Below are 25,313 nucleotides of genomic sequence, written 5' to 3'. Positions count from 1 at the left end.
TCAGTGGAAATCTGGAAATCTAAGCTTTCTATAAATAAACAAATGAACTTTACTCACCCAGATGAACAGTTTTAAGCAGAGAAACCTGTGTAGATTTACATTCAGCACTCGATTGATTAAAAAAATAATGCGCCTTATAATCCGGTGCGCCTTATAGTGGCTAGAATTGTCCATGCAAACAAACAAGTGACTCTGGCAGATATCATATGGGCTTCGATGAAACATGGCAAAAGTCATGGGATATGAGACTTGTCCTTGGGGCATGTCAGTGTAAAATGCATGCTTTTGTCAATGTTCTATCTAGATTGGCATATTAGCCAGACTTACGTGGTCTTTCACATATTTCTTCATCTTTGAATCCTTAAAAAAAAAGAAAAAGTAAAATGCAAATTAGCCTGAGTACTGCACAGACAGCAATTATTATCAGATGATTAATCAACAGAAGACGTTGAACACTGCCTGTTGTGTTTGAATAGGAACAATGGCTCTCTGTCTTAGCTGAGCACTACTGTTACTCAGTGCATTCAGGGTACAATGATCTGAAAGCTTTAATGGAGGGTAATGTTCTTGTTCTGTGATTTTAGTGCATCATTAGTCCTTTTACATTAAAGAGAATTGAAAAAGCACTTCTTAAATGACTGCACATTGCAGAGCATTACTGTCTCAATAGTAGGTATGGCAGTAATTGAAGAAGTTCTTCTTTCCCTTTTGATTTATCTAAGCTTCATCCGTACCTGTGTAGCACAGGGTTTATCAGGGCCTGAGCCCAGCACACAGTATAATACAGTACATTGATTACGTGTTTATCTTGCTCAAACACAACAGGTTTGACGTATGAAGTGAATTTTTTCAACATTATAAGGTTCATTTTTTCAGCTTTATTTGGTATATTAATATCAGTAATTCTCAACAAACTTATTCATGAGCCTGACTTCAAAATATCAGCATGTTTCATCCTACTAAAGTCTAGGAACAGAGAACAAATTTAAAATGCTAAATTCTTGCATTCTTTAGCAACTTGAAAAAGCAGATATTATTGCTAGTGTCATAGTCAAGACTAAAACCAGAAGTGTCCAAGACAAGACTGTGACCTGATTAAGATTTTTTTTTTCATTCTATAAAAAAAAGAAAAACATAAATAACATAGCTTGTACCTCAGTGTACATTTAAGTACCATTCTACAAAATATTTATTAATAAATATATATTTCCTTCTATATATTTTCTAAATAACATACAGAACACAACTTCCTCTTCTAATAAATGTTACCTCTGCCAAAAGCATGATCTCTTACGAAAAAAAAATCTTAAAATATAAAATATATACAGTTGACTTTAAGAATGAAGTCATAATATTACAAGGTTTAAGTCGTAGCATTTTGAGGGAAATGTAGTTCTAACGGCTTGGGCTGTAGTTTAAGAGCAGAGCACGGAGGGAAGGAAAGGAGCATTCTTCGCTCATGATCTGTTACAGGGCTGCTGTGATCACAATCAGTTATCTACATTTTAAAATTAACAAGTCAATTTTTTAGACATGCAGCTTTTAACCTCCTTGTATTTCAGTTAAATACTGTCACATAAAAGAGTTCTTTACATGTTTCTGACCGAAGCAAATGTCTATATACTGACATTCACTCTGGGAGCTTCTATGTGTAATGATGTACAATCTCCATTATTCCATTTTGAACATCGCTTTAAAACAAAAATTCGACTTAACTTTCAAGTTAAACTCCCAGCGCTAGCTGTATTTATAAAATATATTTTATTGTTAATACTTTAAAATAGATAATATTGGTTACCTTTACCACTCCTGATTTTCCTAAAGAAATCACTGTAATTACAATAGACACAAAATAAATCAGATAAATGCAGGAAACTTACGTTTAATAATAACTGAGGCAAAAGCAGAGCTCTCCCCCTTCACATTCAGAGCTGAGATGCGATATTCTGCAGTGTCGCTAAAATTACACCTATAGGCCACAAGAACAAAAATGAGATATAGAATAAAATAATAAGCAAAATGTATTAAGAAAAAAAAACTGAGAAAAAATAGAAATAAAGTGTGTACAGATGTTCAGTGTGTGCAGACATGGATGAGGTAGTTATAGTTCAAAAGTTCACCACAGTAAGGTGCCAACCTTGTATCTCTGTTTCTGCAAATTGGTTACATTTTGACATAATGTGAATATGAATATGCTTTAAAAAATAATTTTACATTGACTTCTATTAAAAATGACCCGAACCATTTATTTCACAGTAAAGTCACAAGTGTCAAGGAAAAGTAAAGCATTTAAGGCAGAAGTATTAAAGTAAAGAAGTTGGAGGAAGTAGCACTATAACAGTCTTGCTCTAGGGCTCCTACTGGTGTAGGATGGGGTATTGACCCACGTGTGTTAAACTCTACGATACACCAATCAATTCTCTTACTTCTTGATCTCCAGAGAGTGCATGTTGTAGCTGCTCTCAGCGGTGTATTTCTCCGGGTGGGCCTTGGCATCAATGAGCACGTTGTTTTTGTACCTTGAAAGAGTAAAGAGTTTGAAAAAAAAGAAGAGTATAAATATTAAAACACACAATTCTGCCCATGAATTTACAATAAAAAAAACTGGAGATAGGAGTGGGCAATATGGACCTGAAATAATATATTTATAATTATGGGTATTTTTTGATAAAATATGTTACTGGCAATATGACAAAACATTTAATTTCAAGATACTACTGCAAGAAAATACTTTTATTTAGTTTAGATAAAAACGTTTAATACATTTATTAGAAACTAAAAATATATAAATGTTTGTGTATTTCATTGACCCTGATTTTGTATTAAAAAAAAATAGTGCAACATTTTTTCAAATACAATAAAAAATAAAGTGATATTACAACCTAAAGCTACCATGACATTAAGTGCAGTATATTTAGTGCATGCATATAAACTGCATACAAACAATGAAAAATAGAAAATAACAAATAATGAAAAATAATTTAAAATATATATTGCTATTTCCCTGTCAATTATTGAAAGAAACATTTATAAAATTTATATTTAAATATATTTTTATTAAAATCCTGCAAAAATGTAATACATATGATATCTTTTTTTAATGGCTTCTGATGGCTGCTAGAAAATGTAAAAATATATATAAATATATATTTTTCACAGCAGGGATCCCCTTCATTTCTGCCAAAAAAGACGTGTTGTTTTACTTGTTTTACATTTTTACCAGTGCAGAAACTGATCAAGAACTCAAACATATTTACAGTCATTAATTACACCATGAAAACATTTGTGTTATCTAACATATTTAACATATTTAGTATGGACAGTTGATCTTCAATTCTGAAGAATAAGTTAAGACATTATATGTCTATAGTTAGAATCAGCTGCAGATGTTTCTGGAGGATCCTGCCTTATTTAAATCTCAGATATCTGTTTGGTTTGAGATTGATTGTTGAAGTGAGATGATCACTATGGTCTCTGACCCTTCAGAAAGAAGATTCTGATGAAAAAATAAACAGTTGTCAACATGAGCAGGTCAGGCTGTACTAACAAGTTCAGCTCAAGAGCAGACTGTAAGATGTGTGAAGAATCTCCAACAATCTGAATATTTCATCACAAGACCTACAGGCAGCTCTTACCAGAGTGCATGCCAATGTACAAGATCTCTGTGAGGTGAGCAAGAAGAAACACCTTGCTTTATTAATAAGTATGATGCATCTGAAACTTTTTGATTGCAAACTCTATATTATGCAGAAGATAATATCACGTTTGCTGTAAAAATCTCCAATGTATTTCTTTTTTTTAAATAAAGAGTAATATCTAAAATTATGGTTTGTCATCACAAAGTGAATGCTATTTTACATACATGGGTAACACTTTATAATACTGTTCCATAGTTAATAGGTAACTAAGCAGTAACTAAGCAGTAACTTATTAATAGTGCTGCATTAACACCTAAATATTTTCTATTAACTACCAGGGAGTACTGAATAATTACTCAGTAGATAGTACTGAACTAATGATTATAGTAGTTCACTATTAACTTCACAATAATTACTGAGACTTACATATCTCTCAGAGAACTACTTACTAATGATGTCTCCTTTATAATAACTATTCATTAATTACTGCTCAAATCAACATTTACTACTGAAAACCTTTACATGCCACCTGGGGAACTATAGATCTAAATCAGTCTACACAAACAATTATTCTATCAGTGGTGATATTAAAGTGATATTGAGTGACACCATTTGTAGTAGTAGTAACCTTAATTACCTTATTATCATCATTATCTTCCAAATATTAGCAACATATAGTAAATTAATACAGTGTGTCGTAATCTGCTTAAACCCCAATTTTGAAAGAAAAAAAAAACTTTATAACGTAATATTATTACATAGTAGACATTATTTATGTTCTCCAGAAGACTCTAAGACTGTACTCAATTTTGTTTTAATGGTCACTGCTTTAATTTTCAGCACCAACCTTATAAACGTTCATCTTTAGCCTTGCAGTCTCACAGACTTTTAGTGCCCATTATTAGGGTAATTACGGTAATTCCACAGCGCCGGACCGCTAGCTTCTATCAGTGTGTTTATCTGCTGCTGCAGGTTATTCTATCAGTGGTGATATTAAAGTCAGTGACACCACTTATCATATATTAACCTTACTTACCTTAGTATCCTCAATATCTTCCAAATGTTAGACACACTGAAATGTGCAGCAGTCTGCTTAACCCCCCTTTTTGTAATGTTCTGTCAGTGTGTTACAGGTGTTTATTCTAAACCTGTGCTCTTCTTCAGTCCTCCTGGAGATGTGCTCAGTAGAAGTGATGGCTCACATACAGCTTTACTCTAGGTTGTGTCCTACATCCTTATTCTGGGGGAAATCATGTTTAAATGAATAAATATTTGTGTTAGATAACGAACTAGGCAGGAGTTAACAGCAGCACATGTTAACCCATTACTAACGACTGAGGAGTTACTGTGTTCTTCTTTAGGAGTTACTGCAAATCATACCACAGTATTATAAAGTGAGAAACATGGTAACTAATTACTAATGACTGAGGAGTTACTGTGTTCTTCTTTAGGAGTTACTGCAAATCATACCACAGTATTATAAAGTGAGAAACATGTTAACTAATTACTAATGACTGAGGAGTTACTGTGTTCTTCTTTAGGAGTTACTGCAAATCATACCACAGTATTATAAAGTGAGAAACATGGTAACTAATTACTAATTACTGAGGAGTTACTGTGTTCTTCTTTAGGAGTTACTGCAGATCATGTCACAGTATTATAAAGGGAAATATACATTAATAATAATAATAATAATAATAACACACATTTAACCTAATTAACTAACACACACACATTTAACCTAGTTAACTAACACACACATTTAACCTAGTTAACTAACACACACACATTTAACCTAGTTAACTAACACACACATTTAAACTAGCTAACACAATTAACCTAGCTAACACACACACATTTCCCCTAGCTAACTTAGCTTGCTTACTAACACACATTTAACCTAGCTAACTAACACACACGCATTTAACTTGCTAACACACATATAACCTAGCTAACTAACCCACACATAAAAGTTAACTTAGCTAGCAAACGAACACACATAACCTAGCTAACTAACACACATTTTAACTAGCTAACTAACACACACATAACCTAGCTAACTTAGCCAGTTAACTAACACACACATAACCTAGCTAACTTAGGTGGCTAACGCTAACTACACACACAACCAACTTAGCTAACTTAGCTAGCTAACACACATCCTAAAGCTGGTTAACAACCCACAAAGAGTCCTCATCTGATCCGGGGGTAAAATAAGCTGGAAAAGATCTCAATATCTTGATTACTAGTTTATTTTCAATCAAATACAGAAATATGAAAGCAGCAGAGTCTCTTTTAATCCTCTTCCAGCAGCAGCAGCAGCAGCACAGCAGCACAGCAGAGAATTTACACGAAGGACCTGGAGAGCTGCGTCCGCTGTGAAATTACCGTAATTACCCTAATAGTACGCAGTAAAATAAATCTCTGTGAGACTGCAAACGCTGAAGATCCACTTTTATAAGGCTGATACCTAGTATTAAAGCAATGATTGTTACATTATTACAGTCTTACAGTCATTCTTAGAGTCTTAGATGCCTTCTGGAGAACTTTCATCAATGTCTTCTATGCAATAATATTACGTTATAATGTTGTTTTTTTCTTCCAAAAATTGATGGTTAAGCAGAGTAATACACACTGAAGTATTTTACTATATGGTGCTAATATTTGGAAGTAACTGAGGATAATAAGGTAATTAAGGTTATCACTACTACAAATGGTGTCACTTGCTTAATTCAAATATGCCTTCAATTAATATGCATTTAACTCAAATATGCCTGATTTAGATCTATAGTTCCCCGGGATGTAAGGGTTTTCAGTAATTAATGTTGATTTGAGCAGTAATTAATGAATAGTTATTATAAAGAAGACATCATTAGTAAGTAGTTCTCTGGGAGATATGTAAGTCTCAGTAATTATTGTGAAGTTAATAGTGAACTACTATAATCATTAGTTCAGTACTATCTACTGAGTAATTATTCAGTACTCCCTGGTAGTTAATAGAAAATATTTAGGTGTTAATGCAGCACTATTAATTAGTTACTGCTTAGTTCCTGCTTAGTTACCTATTAACTATGGAACAGTATTATAAAGTGTTACCCATACATGTGAATGCTCAAATGGCAAGCCTATTAAATGACTAGAATTATTATAATTTAATAACTGGTCAGGTCAAGTAAAAAAACTTTCTTTTAAAGTCAGACAAGCACTGGATGTTAATCTACACAGATTTCTCTCCTGAGAACTGTTTATGTGTGTGAGAAAGGTGCTTCTGTTTATTTACAGTAAGTTTAGATTTCCAGATTTCCAATAAGGCTGTGTGCAGCAGCATTAGCGGCTAACCGCTAACCCTAGTTAATGCCGCCCTACAGCACTACACTGAGAAACCCTGAGTGTTCCGGTAAGCCAGGTTAATAACAGCTAGCAGTTCCTCCTACGTAGCTTGTTTTAACACGGTAAAAGCACAGGCTACAGTCTGATATACTCTCATCTGAATGGAGAAAGAGCTAGCGTCTCAGCTGTTCTGTTGTTAAATTTTGCATATAACACTATATATATATATATATATATATATATATATATATATATATATATATATATATATATATATATGCTTATTAATGAACTAAAGACCTTCACAGACTTTTTTCTAAATATTAATGTTTTTTTTACTATTTTTTTTCAGAGCACATTGAATGCATCTGTAAATTATTTTTTAAAGGACTTTGGCGGCAGCTGACATTTTTTAAAAGACGTTTGTAAAACGTTTATATTTGGGTCAGAATTCTTGGTTAAGAACAAGCTTAAGAACTATGTAACTTATGAAGGTTTTCTGGAAACTCAGGTCATTTTAACAATGTTCTTATGTGAGAGGTTACGAAGTTCTTAGCCTAAAGAATGCTTTGGAAAATACACTCATTTTCAGTTTCAGCTGTTTATTGCTGCACTAAACAGAAGTGATGCACTTCTTACCAGGCAACACGAGGTTTGGGCCAGCCGGCCACGGTGCAGTGCAATGTCACATTCTTGCCCTCCCACACTGTCTGACCACGGGGCTTCACTGTGAACTCAGGAGGATGGGTCAGGCTGTCCGGGTTCATCTTCTTGTGGAACTCCTGCTTCTCTTGCATCTGCAGGGGCGGAGACAGTGTCATACTTTCAGATTCACTTCATTATGTAAACAGTGCTACCTTCATATCTCACATAGACTGCTTTTCCACCTAAATAACTCTTGGTTCTTGAACCAGTTCCATTTGGGCTTTTCCGTGGTGCTTCTCAGCGAACCAGCCCACGTTTCCACCAGTTGTACGGAACATACTTTTGTTGGTGGAAACACTCGAAAAGCGATAAGTATTGAGATATTATGTTGATGGGTGTTGATCAAGCAAAGTTATAAGTTAAACTATACATTTTTGAATTCTCCAGTTCTCTCCAGTTGCCCAATCTGAACTGTCCACAATAAGACAATGCCATGGCATCAACATTGCAAAAACAAGCAAATCTCCATCCCAGTGTTGGCTGCCCATAGTGGAACAGTGAAACAGTACCATTGGCCCAAACCCACAGTTTGCCAATGCCATCAGGCCAATGCCACTGGGCAACTCTCCAGAGAGCCACAATGTGGCCAATGCCATGGGGCCAACATCGTATTGATGAGCAAATCTTCAGTGGCCAGGTATAGGCTGCTCACAGTGGGACTGTAAAATGGGCCCAATGCTGCTGGCCCAATGTGGGATACCCACAGTTTGCCCATACCATAGGGACAACGCCATAACTCTGCTAATGGAGCAAATGCCACACTGATAAGACAAATTTCAGTGGCCCAATATGGGCTGCCCACAGTTTGCCAATGGCATAGGCTTATTGAAAAAATCTCCAGCGGCCCAATGTGGGCTGTCCACAATGGGACACCAGCATAAACTCAATGTCATTAGTCCTACTATTAGGACTACCCACTGTTTCCCAAATGCACATTAGCCCGATGGGGGCTGCCTATAAGGGCATGTTTGCTGGGATACAGTAAATTGTGTAGCATATAAATGTACATTTTTGTAAACAAATAATGGCACTGTGCAACTTTACAGATTTCTTCACTATTTAAAGAGTGTTGTTAAATGAAAAAAAATACTCAAATCTGGAACAGAGGTAAATTTAAACAAATGTGGTAAAGAGATAAAAGAGTTGTAACCTTCTTTCCCAGGGTCAGACGGTCAGCGGATTCCCTCATGCACTTGGTGTGACTTTTCTTCTCCACTTTGACCTGGTAAGCAGAGTCTCTGGCGAAGAGGTTCCTCATGACCACGTAGCCCACGCCCTCCTCCTTCACCTCCTCCTGAGTCTCCATCAGCTCCTGAGTGGCTAAATGACTGATCACACAGATTCATTTGAGTCAGTGGCACACAATACAAGCTAAAATATTCCTAGACAATATAAATATTCAGATACAGTATCTAGTTCTATAGTACATAATTAAAGAAATAAGCATGTTATGCAATTATAAGTGTGAGGAGCTAGCTTTGATTAGCTAATATTATCAAATATTGTCTTTAAAAATGTATTTAAAAAAATGCATTTCATAATACAACACAAGTGTGAACTGCATGGAATGCTACAGCTACAGCCAAGTGGACTTGTACCTCTGGCATTCTATCGTGGGGGTAACTCTATCTTGTTTACAGACACTGTGAATTGTCCTCTACTGTCCCCTTAAGAACTGAGTGTTTTAACACCCACAGTAAAGTAAGTAAGCACTTGCAGACGTGGCATATGCATTCATATCCTTGCTTGAAGTATGTGGAGGGAACAGAGTAATACCACTGGGAATTAATGGGGTAGCGTAGACAATAGCAAAACACAACCATTACCATAAGAATATTTTATACTGTTTTTCACACCATTACACTATTTTTATTACATACAGTACTGTGCAAAAGTTTTAGGCACCAAAGCATATTAGACCAATCCATTTATCTCAGCAATATGAGTGTTTTTCTCTGAAAAAAGCACCACATATAATTTAAAAAGATGCAAATAAACATACATTCCGTAGAACGTAACAAGGAATTCTCGTTTTTAAATAAGTATGTTATATCCTGTAACCGAAGCTGAAGAACAAAGTTTAGTTCCAGATTTCTCCTGGATGCTCCTTAGCCAGCATGTGTATATGTTCAGTTCCGTCAGCAGCTCACCTGATTTACCACATTTACTCATTTACCAAACCAGGTGTTGATATAATGAGAACTAGAAATAACTCTATTAAACTCAGATGAGGAGAGATTATAATATGTTTTAAAGCTCTACTAGGTAGGATTGAGATTTTGTACTCGTGGGCTCCCCCTACAGTTGCAGAGTGTAATAAATGTTTCAGGCGGATTAGTTTCTCTTTCTCGTTTTCCAGCTTCTGCCTCTTTCCAGCTTCTGCCAGAGTGTCTGTATGTTAGTTTGTAAAGAATGAACCAGTAGTCCTTGTAGAACTGTAAGAACTAAAGGTCGGAAAGCAGGTCGCAATTCTCGCGAGCGTTGGTAGCGGCCGCCTCGTAAAATTTACAGAGTCTCCGACACAGACACGAGAGCACCGCTATTCCTCCTATTACACCTCAATGCAGCGCTGCAGTGAGTTTCAAGCTGTAATTTTACCTCTTTAAAAAGAGGAACGATCAAGGAAATCCTACCTAGTGCTGCTTTAAGGAAAACAAGGCTGTAAAAGCTTTGCTTTTAGTAAATCTGCTGTTTGTATTTACTGTAATGCTGTTATTGTTTTACTGAGCTAGTAAACACTTACTTTACAGATAAAAATTACCACAGGTGCCTAAAACATTTGCACAATACTGTATTTCTGTACCTATCCTTTATGTTGGCATGGATGGTAGTGATATTCAAATTTGTCTATGCTCGAAACATTTTACACAGTTTTTTACTTTAGTCACCTGCTTCTAAAAACCGGCACCACGTATCCGATGACCTCGTCCTCGGTGTCCAGTGCCAGGTGGCGGCGCTTGTCTTTCTTGGAGAGGGCAGTCAGCTTCTTCTCCTGCTTCTTTGTTTTTGAGGTTTTCACCCTGAAGAACAGCCAAGAGAAGTTAGCCCACAAAGCTGATATGATATCTGATATGACTCCTCTGATATGAGACTGATCAAGCGGCGAGAACCACAACACACCTCACCTTGATTTTTCAAGTCGTGGCTGTTCTGGAGGCAACAACTTCAACATTTTCATGCTATGGCCAGCTAATCGCTAACCTAGCTGACTAGCCAACCTTGGTAGCCTTAATAGTAGCAATAGGACAAGCTACATGCTAATGTTTGTACATACTGTAGCTTAAGTTTGCTAGCTTCCATGGTAACAGAAATATACACAAAAATATAGATAACATCAATTTAGCAAATTTCAGTGAGGTTTTGATAGGAAGATGTGTTTTCTGAGTTGTTTCTCTCAGGACAGCAACGATTTGGCAAAATCAGAGGGTGCAGTTTTGATGGAATGATGAGAAGTACTTTAGTAGGTTACATGATAATATTGCTTAGCGTTAGTACAAGCCTATAATGTGTTTATCCGCCATTAAAAAAAAAAGTTGTTCCATAGTTCTGAAAAGCCTGAAAAAGCTATGAAAAGCCTCAGAGAAGCAATTCTAACAAACAAAACTTCGTGACAAACGGGTAATGGAACAAGCCACTAGACAACAGAGCACATTTGCTGAAGCCTCCTGTTGTCATTAACAGAAACGATTCTATCCAAATTGCATTTGACACAACAGGTTCAATTCCGTTGTTCTCTCTGGAGGAGCTTCCCCTGAGCATCTCCAGCTAATAAAGACTTCAATGTTAACTAGAAAACAACTTAACAAGGGTCCTTTAGCTGTAGAAACCATCCAAAATGATCTAAATGTTCTTTTTGCACCATCTTTTACCTAAAGTTCCAATTTATATACCTTTAAGAAAGAGTTGAAAAGGTATAATCTCATAGATTAATTGCCAACATAGCTCTCTGCATGGTTAAATGGTTCTTCTCCATGATTGAAAACTCTTGAATATGGCTCTTAATAAAACGTTTCTTTTGTTCATTTTATGTTCTTAATACAGTGATAAATGGTTGCTATTATTTAGCTTGAAGTGGTTAGGTGGCTAGGTGGTTAATATGGTATCCCAGGTGGCTGCTGTAGTGTTTCTAAGCAGTTGCTAGGTGAGTGCTATGGTTGCACAAAGTGGTTGCTTTGGTATACTATATAATTGATACAGTTTTGTTAAATGGTTGCTATGGTATGATGTTGCCAATTTATAGATAGGCATTTGTTATGCTGCTCCCAGGTGGTTGCAAGCTGGTGGTTGCTACGGTTTTGCTAAGTGGACGTTAGATGGGTTGATTAGATTCGAGCAGACAAATTCTTTAATTCGAGCAACGATTTTTTTTTTATTTGAGTGACAGATTTCATTAATTCATGCTCACAATTTCTTTAATTCGAGTGAATGTTTTCTTTAATTCGAGTGTACGATTTCTTTCATTCGAATAAGCGATTTCTTTAATTCGAGTGTACGATTTCTTTAATTCAAATGAGCGATTTCTTTAATTTGAGCGAACGATTTGCAATTCGTGCTTATGACTTCTTTAAATCGAGTGAACAATTTTCAATTCATGCTCACGTTTCCTTTAATTGGAGAGAACAATTTCTTTAATTTGAAAGAAATCTTTCTTAAATTCAAGCAAATGTTTTAATTCGAAAGAACTATTTCTTTAATTTGAGCGATTGATTTATTTAATTTGAGTGGACAATTTCCTTAATTCAGTTGAACAATTTGTAATTCATGCTCACAATTTCTTTCATTCAAGAGAATGTTTTTTTTTATTTGAGTGAATAATGTGCAATTCGTACTCACATTTTCTTTAATTTGAGTGAATAATTTGCAATTCGTGCTCACAATTTCTTTAATTTAAGCAAATGATTTCTTGAATTCGAGAGAACAATCTGCAATTCATGCTCAGCATTTCTTTAATTCGAGGGAATGATTTCTTTAATTCGAGCGAATGATTTATTCAATTCGAGCAAATGTTTTGTATGCGCACTACAACAAGAAGCTCAGAGGGAAAGGAGCATTTTCCGCTCTTGATCTGTTACAGGGCTGCGTGAGTATCATCAGTTATCTACATTTATAATGTTGCTTATTAATGCTCTGGTGTTACAGTTAGATAATAAGAATTAAAGAAAGCGTGAGCACAAACTGCTATACCGCATAGAAATAATGTGCGAGACAGGAAGTATTAAATATTGATGATCATCTAAATAGAACAGCAGAAGGAGATAACCCTGTAGGCATGTAAACAGCCCTGACACATACTTCCACAGCCAGGGGTATTAGGGGATTGCTTTTGTTGATACTGTGGTTAATAAATGGGGCACTATAATCCGTAAGGCTTTGCTGTGTGGGGAGATTCAATCTTCATCTCTTCTATTGTCACAGCTTAGCTCTGCATCACAGTGGCCTTAACATTTTTCTGAAGAAGCATCTCATCTATTCATACTGTTCACCTCACTTTACACTGCCTCAAACTATAGAGCAGAACATCCTATACTTCAAACCAGCATAGCTACCATTTAAGCAGCAGCCTATCAGTGGAAGATCACAGGTTCAATCCCTGATGACGCCACAGCCATAATTTTCCAATATTTCAAGAGAGCAAAACTGACCTGACTTCAATTTAAGCACTGGCTTATCAGTGAAAGATCACGGGTTCAATCCCTGATGATGTCACACAGCCATACTTTTCCAATAGTTCACAAGAGCATAACTGACCTGACTGTCTCCTGATAGGTCGTACATATCATGATGTTATGTCAATAAATCAATTTATCCATCACCCAAATGCATCTGCCAGTTGTATTCAACTGTCTAATGGTTTTATAGCAGTTTAGTTTAGCTTCAGTCCTTTTAGGTGTCTTAAGCTCTAACTGGAATGGATTAGGTTCTCAGGGGTCCTGGGGCAATTTCTCTTTTATGGAGGGGGGGGGGGGGGGGGTGGTCCTCTGTGATTTTATTCCTGTCCAGAACGACCATGTATGTGTTTTTATCAGATGTCCTCTTAGAAAATTACAGGCTGAATTACCTACTGTTTTTTATTTTAGTCCTGTCTGGATGCACATGCACATAATCTCGCGTTTAATTAATAAGCTTTTCTCCACTGCCACACACCGTAATTACACTTTGAGCATGCGTTTCCACGGAGATCCACGTAAACACAACAGCGAGTGAAAATGGAGGAGCTACTGAACGCGATGTCATGTGACTAAGAAAGGCAAAAAACTCACTGGTCCTCCTGTTTTTTCAACTGCAGTCCGGATGCAAGAGTCTTATCAACTAGAAGTGTGAAATATTTTTAACAGATGTCCCCCTGAGAAATGAATCCTGTCTGAATAGAGCTTTAAATAAAAGAAGAGTTGGTAGCAGATAGATAAATAGCCTTTCCTGTTTTAGACAAGAACTTGTTTAGTAAAACCTGTGCAACACAACAAAAATGGTCACTCTGCTGAATGGTACATCTGTGTGATGAAGGTACCCTAACTTGCAGGGTAATTAGGAAAAACTAAAGTTGAATCCAAGATGGTGGTATTCAACAGAGTTTCCTGACAGCTTGTGTCCAAAACTGAGTCTTCTTTGGCCAATCATTTTCACTTTATATGGGTTTATTATATTCCTTTACTACTACTCTATGCCCTAATTAGCCACAACAATAGCACTGCTAACAGATAAAGTAAGAAAAATATTGACTATCTTCATTAACAAAGGCATCAAACAAGGACTGGATATACAGTTGTTTGCATTATTTACAGTATTTTTTTGCATGTTTGTCACTCTTAAACGTTTCAGATCATTAAACTAATTTAAATATTATTCAAGGATAACACAAGTAAACACAAAATGCAGTTTTTAAACGAAAGTTTATATTTTTAAGAGAGAACAAAAAAACCCAAATCTACATGGCCTTGTAAGAAAAAATAATAACTGGTTGGGCCACCAATCAAACGTTTGCAGTAACTTGCAATGAAATACTCCTGCAGTATTGTGAAAGACTCATTAGATAGATAGATAGATAGATAGATAGATAGATAGATAGATAGATAGATAGATAGATAGATAGATAGATAGATAGATAGATAGATAGATAGATAGATCTATCTATCTATCTATCTATCTAATGAGTCTTTCACAATACTGCAGGAGTATTTCGGCTCACTCTTCTTTACAGAATGGTTGTAATTCCACCACATTGCAGGGTTTTCCAGCATGAACCACAGTTATAAGATCATGAAACAACATTTAAATAGGATTCAGGTCAGGACTTTGACTAGGCCACTCTAAAGTCTTCATTTTGTTTTTCTTCAGCCATTCAGAGGTGGACTTGCTGGTGTGTTTTGGATCATTGTCCTGCTGCAGAACCCAAGTTTGTTTCAGCTTGAGGTCACGAACAGATGATCAGACATTCTCCTTCAGTATTTTTAGGAAGACAGTGGAATTCATAGTTCCATTTATCACAAGTCTTCCAGGCCCTGACGCAGCAAAACAGCCCCAGATCACCACACTACCACCACCATGTTTTACTGTTGGTATAATGTTCTTTTTCTGAAGTACAGTCGTGAACCTTAACTGAGGCGAGTGAGACCTGCAGTTCTTTGGATGTTGTTGTGGGGTCTTTTGTGACCTTGTGGATGAGTCATCGCTGTGTTTACTTGTGTTGTCTTTGATTAATATTTAAACTTGTTTGATGATCTGAAACATTCAAGAGTGACAAACATGCAAACAAATAAGAAATCATAAAGGGGGCAAAATGTTTTCATACCACTGTACAAGGCAGAAAGTAAACAGTCGGCTCCTGAAGATGACGTGTTAAAAGCAGGAAAAAATGTGTAAGGAAGGAAGTGTAAGGAACTGCACACACTAACACAAACCAAACTGTGATGGCTCAACAAATATCTGGGTCAGAACATCTCCAATCATCAGGCAGGTGCTGTGGGTTTGATCTGAAATGATCTGATGTCAGATACCACAAAACACCTTCAGATATCTTGTGGAAACCAAGAACAGTGGGTCAGAGAGTCTTGAAGAACACTGTTAAATTATTGTAAACGTATTTAATATGTATGTTCCAAGTAATAATACTGTAAGAATTTAAATTAATAGGGGGACTTCCGGTGGTAATGGCGGCGTAGGACGCACTCTGGGGAGCTCCCGCTAATTTCGCTTAAAATTTCATTTAACACGGCGCTAAGTAGGCAATATCAGAGTAAACTGGCTGTTAAGTGATTCTGTATCACTTGAGAGCTTAATTGTTTCGGTTGGCTTGCAGAAAATGCCACCAAAAAGAGCTGGGAAGAAAGAGAGCTCTGAGGAGGAAGGCCTGCAGGAGTCCTCGGGCTTGCTTGAAAGCCATGGCGCAGGTGAAAATGTGCAGCAACAGGCTAATGAACCAATCCTCCAAGCCATTGAGCTTCTGCGTTCGGACTTCAGTACTATGAAGTCGGACATCTGCTCCACAATCGATACCAAGCTTCGAGAGGTTACTGACTCTTTAAGGGGAGAGATTGCGAATTTGGAAACGCATGTTAATGCGAGGATAGACGTGCTGAAGGCGACGGTGGATGGCCACCATGCAACCTTAGAGCACGTCGAGCGGGCTACGTCTGCTAACTCCGACTCCATCCCAACCCTTCAGGTTCAAGTTAAAGCTCTGGCTGCCGAAGTAGCAGAACTTTCTGAGAAATGCCTCGATCTGGAGGGTCGCTCCAAGAGGCAAAATCTGAGGATTGTAGGAGTACAAGAACGACTGGAACATGGCCGAAATGTGAGGGACTTTGTAGCGGAGTTGCTAAAAGAGGTGCTCGAACTGGAGGAGCCGCCACTTCTCGACCGAGCACACCGAGCCCTGCGAGTTCAGCCCGAGGATGGACGACCCCCGCGCCATCTCATCCTCCGGGTCCACTACGATCATGTGCTGGAGAAGATTATGCGCAAGGTCACGGCTAAGAGGAGTCTACGCTTCAACAATCAGCCCATCTACATTTTTCGAGATTTTCCTCCGGCAGTGGTTAAACGCCGAGCCGCCTTCACTAAAGTCAGACAGATGCTGAGGGACAAACCGGGAGTTAAGTTCGGCTTGCTTTATCCAGCTAAGCTGCGAGTTACATATAACGGCAATGAGAAAGTTTTCACGGATCCCACTGAGGCACTGAAGTTTGTACAAGAACATTTTGGGGCCGAAAAAGGACCGTGAAACTTATAGGCTACTTGTTTTGTTTTCGTAGCCGGTCACGGAAGACGCAGGTAATATTTGCGACCACCTCTTGCAATCTTTATATTTATATATGTTAAGCGCTTTGGTGTTTACAGTTTGTGCCTTATAATTTCAGCGCTCGAACGTGTATGTTACACTCATTGCTACGCTTGTTACGCTCGAGATTGATGTTATACTTTATATACTTCATTTTCCATCTGATAATGGGGCAACTGTCTGATTACTATGTATGTTTTAGCTGAGCCACTGAATCTGGCTTCGTGTTAACCCAGTGTGTGTGTATACAGCGGGACTTTAACTGGTTGATAGGAGTTAGTCCAGTTGATGGTGGATGGATATTTGTTTTTACTTTTTTCTTTAAGATCCATTTTGCTGAGTTTGCTCTCTGTCCATGTAGGTCGTGCTGTACCGTTTGTGGTATCAGCCAGACAGTTTTTGTTATGTTGGGTTTGTTTGGGTGGGGGGTGGGATTATATGAGTGCTGCACACTGTTATAAATGTCCAATTTCGACTGACGGATGATGATCTGCCTATACGGTCTCTATGCAGGATGATACTGAGAGCTCTAGGAGGAAGGGTCTGGCTCTAACGTTTACTAGCTGGAATGTTCGTGGGGTTAATGAACCAGTTAAGAGAAGGAAGGTTTTGACGCATTTGAAATCTTTCTCCTCGGATGTAATATTTCTTCAAGAAACCCATCTCAAACGGGACTCCCATATCAGGCTCCGATGTAATTGGGTTGGGCAAGTATATCATTCCTCCTTTTCAGCCAAAGCCAGGGGTGTGGCAATTTTAATTCGCAAAGGAGTTCTATTTAAACATCACTCTACTATTGCGGATAAAGAGGGTAGATATATTATTGTCACTGGAGAATTGCAATCTATACCTGTAACTTTACTGAATGTTTATGGGCCAAATTATGACTCTCCTGATTTTTTTAGGAAGGTCATTGACAAGATTCCTGACATTTCTAATTCGAATTTGATATTTGGGGGTGACTTCAATTGTGTTTTGGACCAGTACCTAGATAAATCGGCAACTGTAAAAAATCCCTCTTCCAATACAAGCACTTTCTTAAAGACATTTATTAGAAATTCTAATATGTATGACATCTGGAGGATCCTTAACCCAACTGGTAAAGAGTACTCATTTCATTCTCATGTTCACAATGTTTACACAAGAATTGACTATTTTCTGTTAGATGCCAAACTCATGCCATTTGTTTGTGGTGCTAAGTATCATAGCATTATTATATCCGATCATAGTCCAGTGACTCTTGCCCTGAAACTGGGAGAGGTGGATAAACCTCATAATATCTGGCGGCTTAATCCCCAGCTGCTGACCGATGCTTCCTTCTGCTCTTATTTGGAGTTTGAAATAAAATTTTTCTTTGAGACTAATGATAGACCTGACATATCTGCACCTATACTTTGGGATACATTTAAGGCTTATATAAGAGGTAGTATTATATCTTATCAGGCATCACAGAGGAAAAGAGATAAAGCAGAACAAGCAGAACTTGAAAATCAAATAAATAAACTGGAAAAGGAAAATGCAACTAATCCTACGATTGAAAAAATTAAAAAGATATCAGCACTTAAATTTAAGCTTAACCAAATTCTGTCAATCAAAATTAGTAAGCCCCTTCTTTATTTAAAACAAAAACATTTTGAATTCGGAGATAAGCCACAGAAACTTTTAGCTAGGCAACTGCGCAAAGCTGAATCTGACCGAACAATTCATACAGTTAAATCAGAATCTGGTGCCACTCTTACTAAACCAGTGGACATAAATAAGAGGTTTCAACAATTTTACGAGCATCTATATACTTCTAAATCCAATGCTGATCAAAAGACAGTGGATGATTTTTTACAGGATTGTACACTACCCACATTAAATCAGGATGATCAAGATAAGCTTGGTGCTGAAATTACAATTGAGGAAATTTCTAAATCTATCATGTCTTCACGGTGCGGTAAAACTTCTGGCCCTGATGGGATTTGCAATGAACTGTACAAAAAATTTGACAAATTGCTTTCTCCTTACTTGCAGAGAGTTTTTAAACACGCCTGCGAGAACAGGTGTCTACCCCCCACAATGGATGAGGCAATTATTACACTGATTCCTAAAAAAGGTAAAGATCCTGAGGATGTTGGGTCCTACCGTCCGATTGCATTACTAAATTCGGATCAAAAAATATTTACAAAAATTTTAGCAAACAGATTGAGTATGGTAGTGTCCCAGTTAGTACACCCTGATCAGACAGGTTTTATACCACACCGTAATTCTTCAGATAACCTTAGACGCCTTTTTAATATTATATACACACCCAGAGTTGCGGTTTCAGATTTTGCTGTGCTCTCACTTGACGCAGAGAAGGCATTTGACCAAATTGAGTGGTCTTATCTCTTTGCTGTTTTAAAGAGGCTCGGTCTTGGAGATTCTTTTATATCCTGGATTAAGCTGTTATATGTCAATCCTTGTGCAAGGATTTTGACTAATAAAACACTCTCCCCACAGTTCAAGTTGCATAGGGGTACAAGGCAAGGCTGCTGTTTATCCCCTTTATTGTTTTCATTAGCAATAGAGCCTTTAGCTCAGTCTATCCGGGCTCATCCGGGTATTTTTGGTTATGATACTAGTAGCACGTCAAACAAAATTTCCCTGTATGCTGATGACATTCTTTTATTTATTTCAGACCCTAAAGTTAGTATTCCAAACATTTTAAACCTGATCAATTATTTTGGGGCATTTTCTGGATACAGGATAAACTGGGGCAAATGTGAATTAATGCCTATTTGTGTTAAGGATACATCCTGGCCCCATTCCTTTGCCTTTAGAACTTCTATTGATAAATTTACTTACTTAGGTATTGAGGTAACAAGGTCACACACTTCTTTGTTTGAAGCAAACTTCAACCCCTTGCTGATTAAGTTAAAAAATAATATCAAATTCTGGAAAACTTTGCCAATTTCTTTATTGGGTAGGACCAATGCTATCAAGATGACTTTTCTTCCACAATTATTGTATCTTTTGCAGAATATCCCACTGTTCTTAACAAAATCATTTTTTAAAAAATTGGATTCCATTGTAATTCCTTTTGTGTGGGATTATAAAGCATCTAGAATCAGTAAATATCATCTTTGTAAATTCAAATCAGAAGGAGGACTGGCCTTACCAAATTTCCTACATTACTATTGGGCAGCCAATGTGAGAAATATTCTTAAACATTGTGAGAATTTATCAGTGGGCGCTAACTGGTTGAAAATGGAAAGAGAGGATTGTTTGCCCTATGCTATAGAAGCTGTCATTTTATCTCCTACAACTCATAATCATTCTTTATGTAATAGAAACCCTATTATTTATGACACAGCCCGTATTTGGAATCAATTAAGGAACCACTTTGGTTTTAGGAAAATGTCTTTCTTGCTTCCGATTGCGTCAAACCCTTCCTTCATTCCGTCTACCTTGGATGGTTCATTTCGTACTTGGGAAAAACAGGGATTACGCATGATTGGAGACTTATATGTATCTGGGACTTTTGCCTCATTTCAGCAGTTGCGAGAGAAGTATAATGTACCTGGAAACCATTTTTTTAAATATCTTCAGATTAGAGATTATATCAAATCGTATTTGCCCGATTATGCTACAGCAAAATTGGATAGTCTTGATCAATGTGTGAAACATGGAATAGGAATGAATAGGGTGATTTCTTATCTGTATAGCATGTTTCAGAGTTTTAAGTCTCCTGGCATGGAATCAATCAAAAGTGCATGGGAAGAAGAATTAGGTATAAACATTTCTGAGGATGTTTGGGAAGCTAGTCTTGAACACATTCATTCTTGCTCTGTTAACGCTAGGCACTGTCTAATTCAGTTTAAAATACTGCATAGGCTACATTACTCAAAGGTTAGGCTGCACAAACTGTTTCCAGATATATCACCTTTGTGTGATAAATGTAAGGTAGCGGAGGCCACCCTCTCTCATAGCTATGTATTATGTCCTAAGATTTATAACTTTTGGGCCAACATATTTGCAGCCTTATCTGATATGTTGTCGGTACACTTGGAGCCAGACCCAGTTCTCGTCATATTTGGTATATCTGAAGTATTACTAGAGCTCTCCTCAGCTCAGCAGCAGTTGATTTCCTATAGTTTAATTACTGCTAAAAAACTTGTTCTTAACTTCTGGAAACACACAGGAGTACCATCGGTTAAGCAGTGGATTGCAGAAATGACAAATACGCTACAGTTGGAGAAAATTAGGTTCATGCTGAGGGATAAACTTAAATTATTTGACAAGATTTGGACCCCTTTAATATTATACCTCAAAGGAGACTAAAGTTAACCAAGATCTATTTTGTACATCCATCTTTTTTATGCAGCATTCATGGGAGGGTTGTGGGTTGGGGATGTTTTTGCTTTTTATGTGTTTCAGTTGAGTTGGATTATGATTAATGCTTTATATCACACTTCATTGCATTTGTATCATTCAAAGCAATTTAATTGTAAGCAATGTAATTTTTCGTGAAAACAAAATGCTTCTAAATAAAAACATTGAATCCAAAAAAAAAAGAATTTAAATTAATAGAATGGCAAATTGGACGAAAAAAAAACTATATTGGTTGTATATAGACCAAATGTAGACCTATTAAATTCATAAAGATCTCTTTCTCACGTAATCAAGGTATTCAAAATATGTCTATTTGGTTGTGCATAAACCATATTTTGGAGTCCAATAAAACCAGCAAATCAAACTGTTATCGAAAGACAGCATTAACTCCTTAAAGATGCCTTTCCATACTAATAATGATATAAGTATCAAGTAATATTACTTTTAGCATTTTGGAGTAATGGGAGGTCAAACCTAGGAAAATTGTCTATTTGGTTGCACATAAACCAGATTTTGGAGTTCAATAAAACCCGCAAATTAAGCAGTTATCAAATGACACCATTAAAACTTTGAAGTAGCCTTGCCATACAAATAATCGTATGAGCATTAAGTGATATAACTTTAGCATTTTGGAGAAATGTACCAGCAAATCAAACAGTTTTTAAAAGACACCATTAAATCCTTAAAGAGGCCTTTCCATACTAATAAGGGTATAAGTATCAAGTAATATTACTTTAGCATTTTGAAGTAATTAGAGGTCATTTTTGCTTAGGGCACCCAAATGGCTATTGCCGGCCCTGACGGACACATAAAAAACACAGCTAAATGCTCATTACTAGTAGTGAACTAGAGACATATGGTTAGTTTTTAATTTGGATACAGAGAAATTTTATGTCTACACTGCCTTTTAAGTAAGATAGCATTTTTTGCATTTCAGATACAAACAACATTATGGCCGAATGATGTATCATCAACATCAAAAAAAAAAAAAAAAAAAAAAAAAACTTGTAGGTCTTTTTAACTTTCAATTAATGTTAAACCTTTAAGTCCTTTTTAGGACTGTAATTGTCCTCTTTTTTAGTAAAAAAAAAATCAAATTAGGACTGAAGGGGATGAACATCAAAAATAGAAATAATAGCATATTGCATTGCCCGTCTTTATGTTGAATATAATTTAATAAAGTAAAGCAATATCAATAGTCTAACCTGGAGAGTGTCAGTACAGTTTTCCAGTACAGTAACTCCAGTCCTCCAGTCTGTGTGATCCTGTATCCTGGGAGCTACAAATAGGGCTTAGCTCCCATTAATAAACTTGGCTCGCGGCGACTGAGAGGCTCAAATTCTTCCTCCCAAAGGGTCACAGAGAACAGTTCTCAGCATTGAGACAAGGTGTTGCCACTGGAACAAAAGCAATCTGACCTCATTTCACTGCACTGCTCTCAGCGTTGCGCTAACAACACAATTAACGTTAGCAGCATTCAGCTAGCGGCCGCTACTTCACTGTAGTTACTGTGATAGCTATTTAACTGTTGGCACAAACTGTTTTTTTCCTATGCTTCTTTGCCTTGTATCAACAGTGCAACACTTTTTGGTATTGTGTAGCCTAAAGTTGTCTATAAAAAGCACATAAACCAACAAATACAGACACAAACACACGTATGAGCATTAAAAGTGTGTTGAAATTAGATAAAAAATACTAAAAGAGCATTTTCAATTTAATATACTTTATGAAAATACACATTAAATATACTTTCTCTGCATTTCCATAAAATGTATTTTAAGCAATGCTTTAAATTACACATTGTGTTGATAGAAAATATATGTAGTGGCATTAAATACTGCTTAAAGTGCAATTTTGTGTTTGTTTTTTTCAGTATCATTAAGGCATAAACACTATGTGCATCAATATGCAAAGTAGTACATTTACAATATACTTCAAGTGTATTAAAAATGTGTTTTAAAACACATAGTTAAATCTACTTAAGTTTGCAGAAGTTGTACGTCTAACCATAATCCAACGATTTAAATGGTTTCCACCACCAAAACTCTTCCATAGCCAAACAGACAGACTATTTGTGGAAAAGTACAACTAGTACTCAATCAATCATCAATCAATCAATCAATTAATTAATTAATCAGTCAATTAATCAATCAATCAATCTCCCCCTTGGCTCATAATGCTAGACAAAGTAGTACATTACACCAGATAAGCCTGTAGGACAGTGTTTTTCAGCCAGTTTCATCACCAGTGACCATCATACAGTCCAAATTCTTCTCTGTTTCAGTCCCCATTAAAGCTATACCAGGTGTTTAGTAATTTTAGCTTGATTCTGTGTGTGTTTAGAGGGAAAAGCTTTGAGGATTTCTTCTTTAAAGACAAGATTGGGAAACAATGCATGACTTACTGCACTCTGCAAAACACCATTAGTCTAAGTTAAGAGTATCCGTATGGGGCATCTAGGACAGCGGTGTCCAATTCCAGGCCTAGAGGGCTGGAGTCCAGAATGGGTTGGTGACTTCCTTCTCCAATATACAGGCTTAAAAATAAAGGTGCTACAAAAAGGTTGTTTGAGCGATGCCAGATAAGAACCACTTTTGGTTCCATAAAGAACAATGCTTGCAGTAGACATGAGTGAGTGTGAAGAACCTTTTATAGCTTTAAAGTGATTTCTCAACCCTGTGCCATGAGCATTTTAGAGCTAATCCTTCTTTAACACGCCTACTTTAACTACCACAATTTTTAGCACTATAAGGCACACTCAAAACCCTTACATTTTTCCAAAAAATATCACTGCCCCTTATAATCCAGTGCAGCTTATGTATAAATTATATCAGTCAGGTTATAAGGAGCAGTAAAGCCACTCTGCTGAAGCACAATGTGATACAGGAGTTTCAGTTCAGCTCTCCAGCACGAGGGCTAGAGTAGCATTAGCCGCTTACCGCTATTTCCCTATACTCCCAAAGGGGAGTATTATCAGCCTGTAGCCTGCTCCTAACCCCAGCTAGCACTGCTGAAGCAGCATTAGCATTACCCGCTAACCTCGCTAGCTCTTACCCAGTTTAGAGGTGAGACTTTTTGGCCTGTAGCCTGCTCCTAACCCCGGCTAGCACTGCTGGAGCAGTATTAGCATTACCCGCTGACAGTTAGCTACTAATGCTAATTCTCCAGCCTTAGTGCTTGAGAAATTCAGGAATCTAAGATTACTGTAAATAATTGGAAACACTTTACTCACCCAAATAAACAGTTTTCAGGAGAGAAATCTGTGTAGATTTACATCCAGTGCTTGTTTGACTTTAAAAGAAAGTCATTTTTTTGTTTACTTAGCTTAGCTTTACTTAACTTAGATAGCTTCCCCCCACCACCACCACCCAGCAGCTAGACCTGTTGAATTGGAAGTTCCTTATAGTGTTTCTTAAAATGCGTCTTATAATCCAGTGCACCTTCTAGTGCAAAAAATACAGTAAATATTGGTTTGTTAATGAGCTGTTTAGATGGATCAGGTGTGTTTGAAGCAGATAAAAACACTAATAAAGTGCAGGGCATTGGACTTCTTAGCACGGCTGACAGAAGCTATGTGCAGTGGTGTCAAAATTAAGTCAAAAGTTAAGAATTAGTTTTCCATTCACAGCAAATACCATTAGCGAGTCTAGCTTTTGATTGGGTGGGCAGTCTTACAGCCCGCCTACACAGTTGCTTACTGCACACCTGACAGCTTAACAGTCATTGGACAGCAAGCTGTTTTAAACAAAAAAAAATCAGATTTCAAAAAATCAGATTTTCTAAAACTTTTCATATTGCATGTTTAAAAAGACACAATTGCTCAACTCATATTTCTACCAGTCCACCCTGATATAGAAGGCTAAAACTGGTTCTAAAAAAACATCGGTTCGTGTAAAGGTTCTTCATATGCACACATTTCTATCCATTAAAAAAAAAGGTTATCCATGGAAACAAAAGTGGTTCTTCTACGCCATCAAACAAAGAACCATCTGTAGCACCACAATCTG

The 25,313-nt window shown here is 36.9% G+C and overlaps 1 protein-coding gene across 3 annotated transcripts in view; it reads right to left on the bottom strand.

Annotated features, from left to right (window-relative positions):
- myom1a (myomesin 1a (skelemin)) overlaps positions 1-25,313 on the bottom strand; it is a 78,695-nt gene that overhangs the window by 47,376 nt on the left and 6,006 nt on the right. For all 3 annotated transcript variants that reach the window (XM_049482462.1, XM_049482463.1, XM_049482464.1), the window contains 6 exons: positions 10,562-10,693; positions 8,824-9,001; positions 7,608-7,765; positions 2,427-2,519; positions 1,881-1,969; positions 328-360 (listed from right to left, as the gene is read on the bottom strand). In XM_049482462.1, coding sequence (XP_049338419.1) covers positions 328-360; positions 1,881-1,969; positions 2,427-2,519; positions 7,608-7,765; positions 8,824-9,001; positions 10,562-10,693 — 683 coding nt within the window. The remainder of the gene's footprint in view (positions 1-327; positions 361-1,880; positions 1,970-2,426; positions 2,520-7,607; positions 7,766-8,823; positions 9,002-10,561; positions 10,694-25,313) is intronic.

This window comes from Astyanax mexicanus, chromosome 8 (assembly GCF_023375975.1).
Source record: "Astyanax mexicanus isolate ESR-SI-001 chromosome 8, AstMex3_surface, whole genome shotgun sequence".
NCBI lineage: Eukaryota > Metazoa > Chordata > Actinopteri > Characiformes > Acestrorhamphidae > Astyanax > Astyanax mexicanus.
This window is presented reverse-complemented; position numbering and strand designations above follow the sequence as displayed.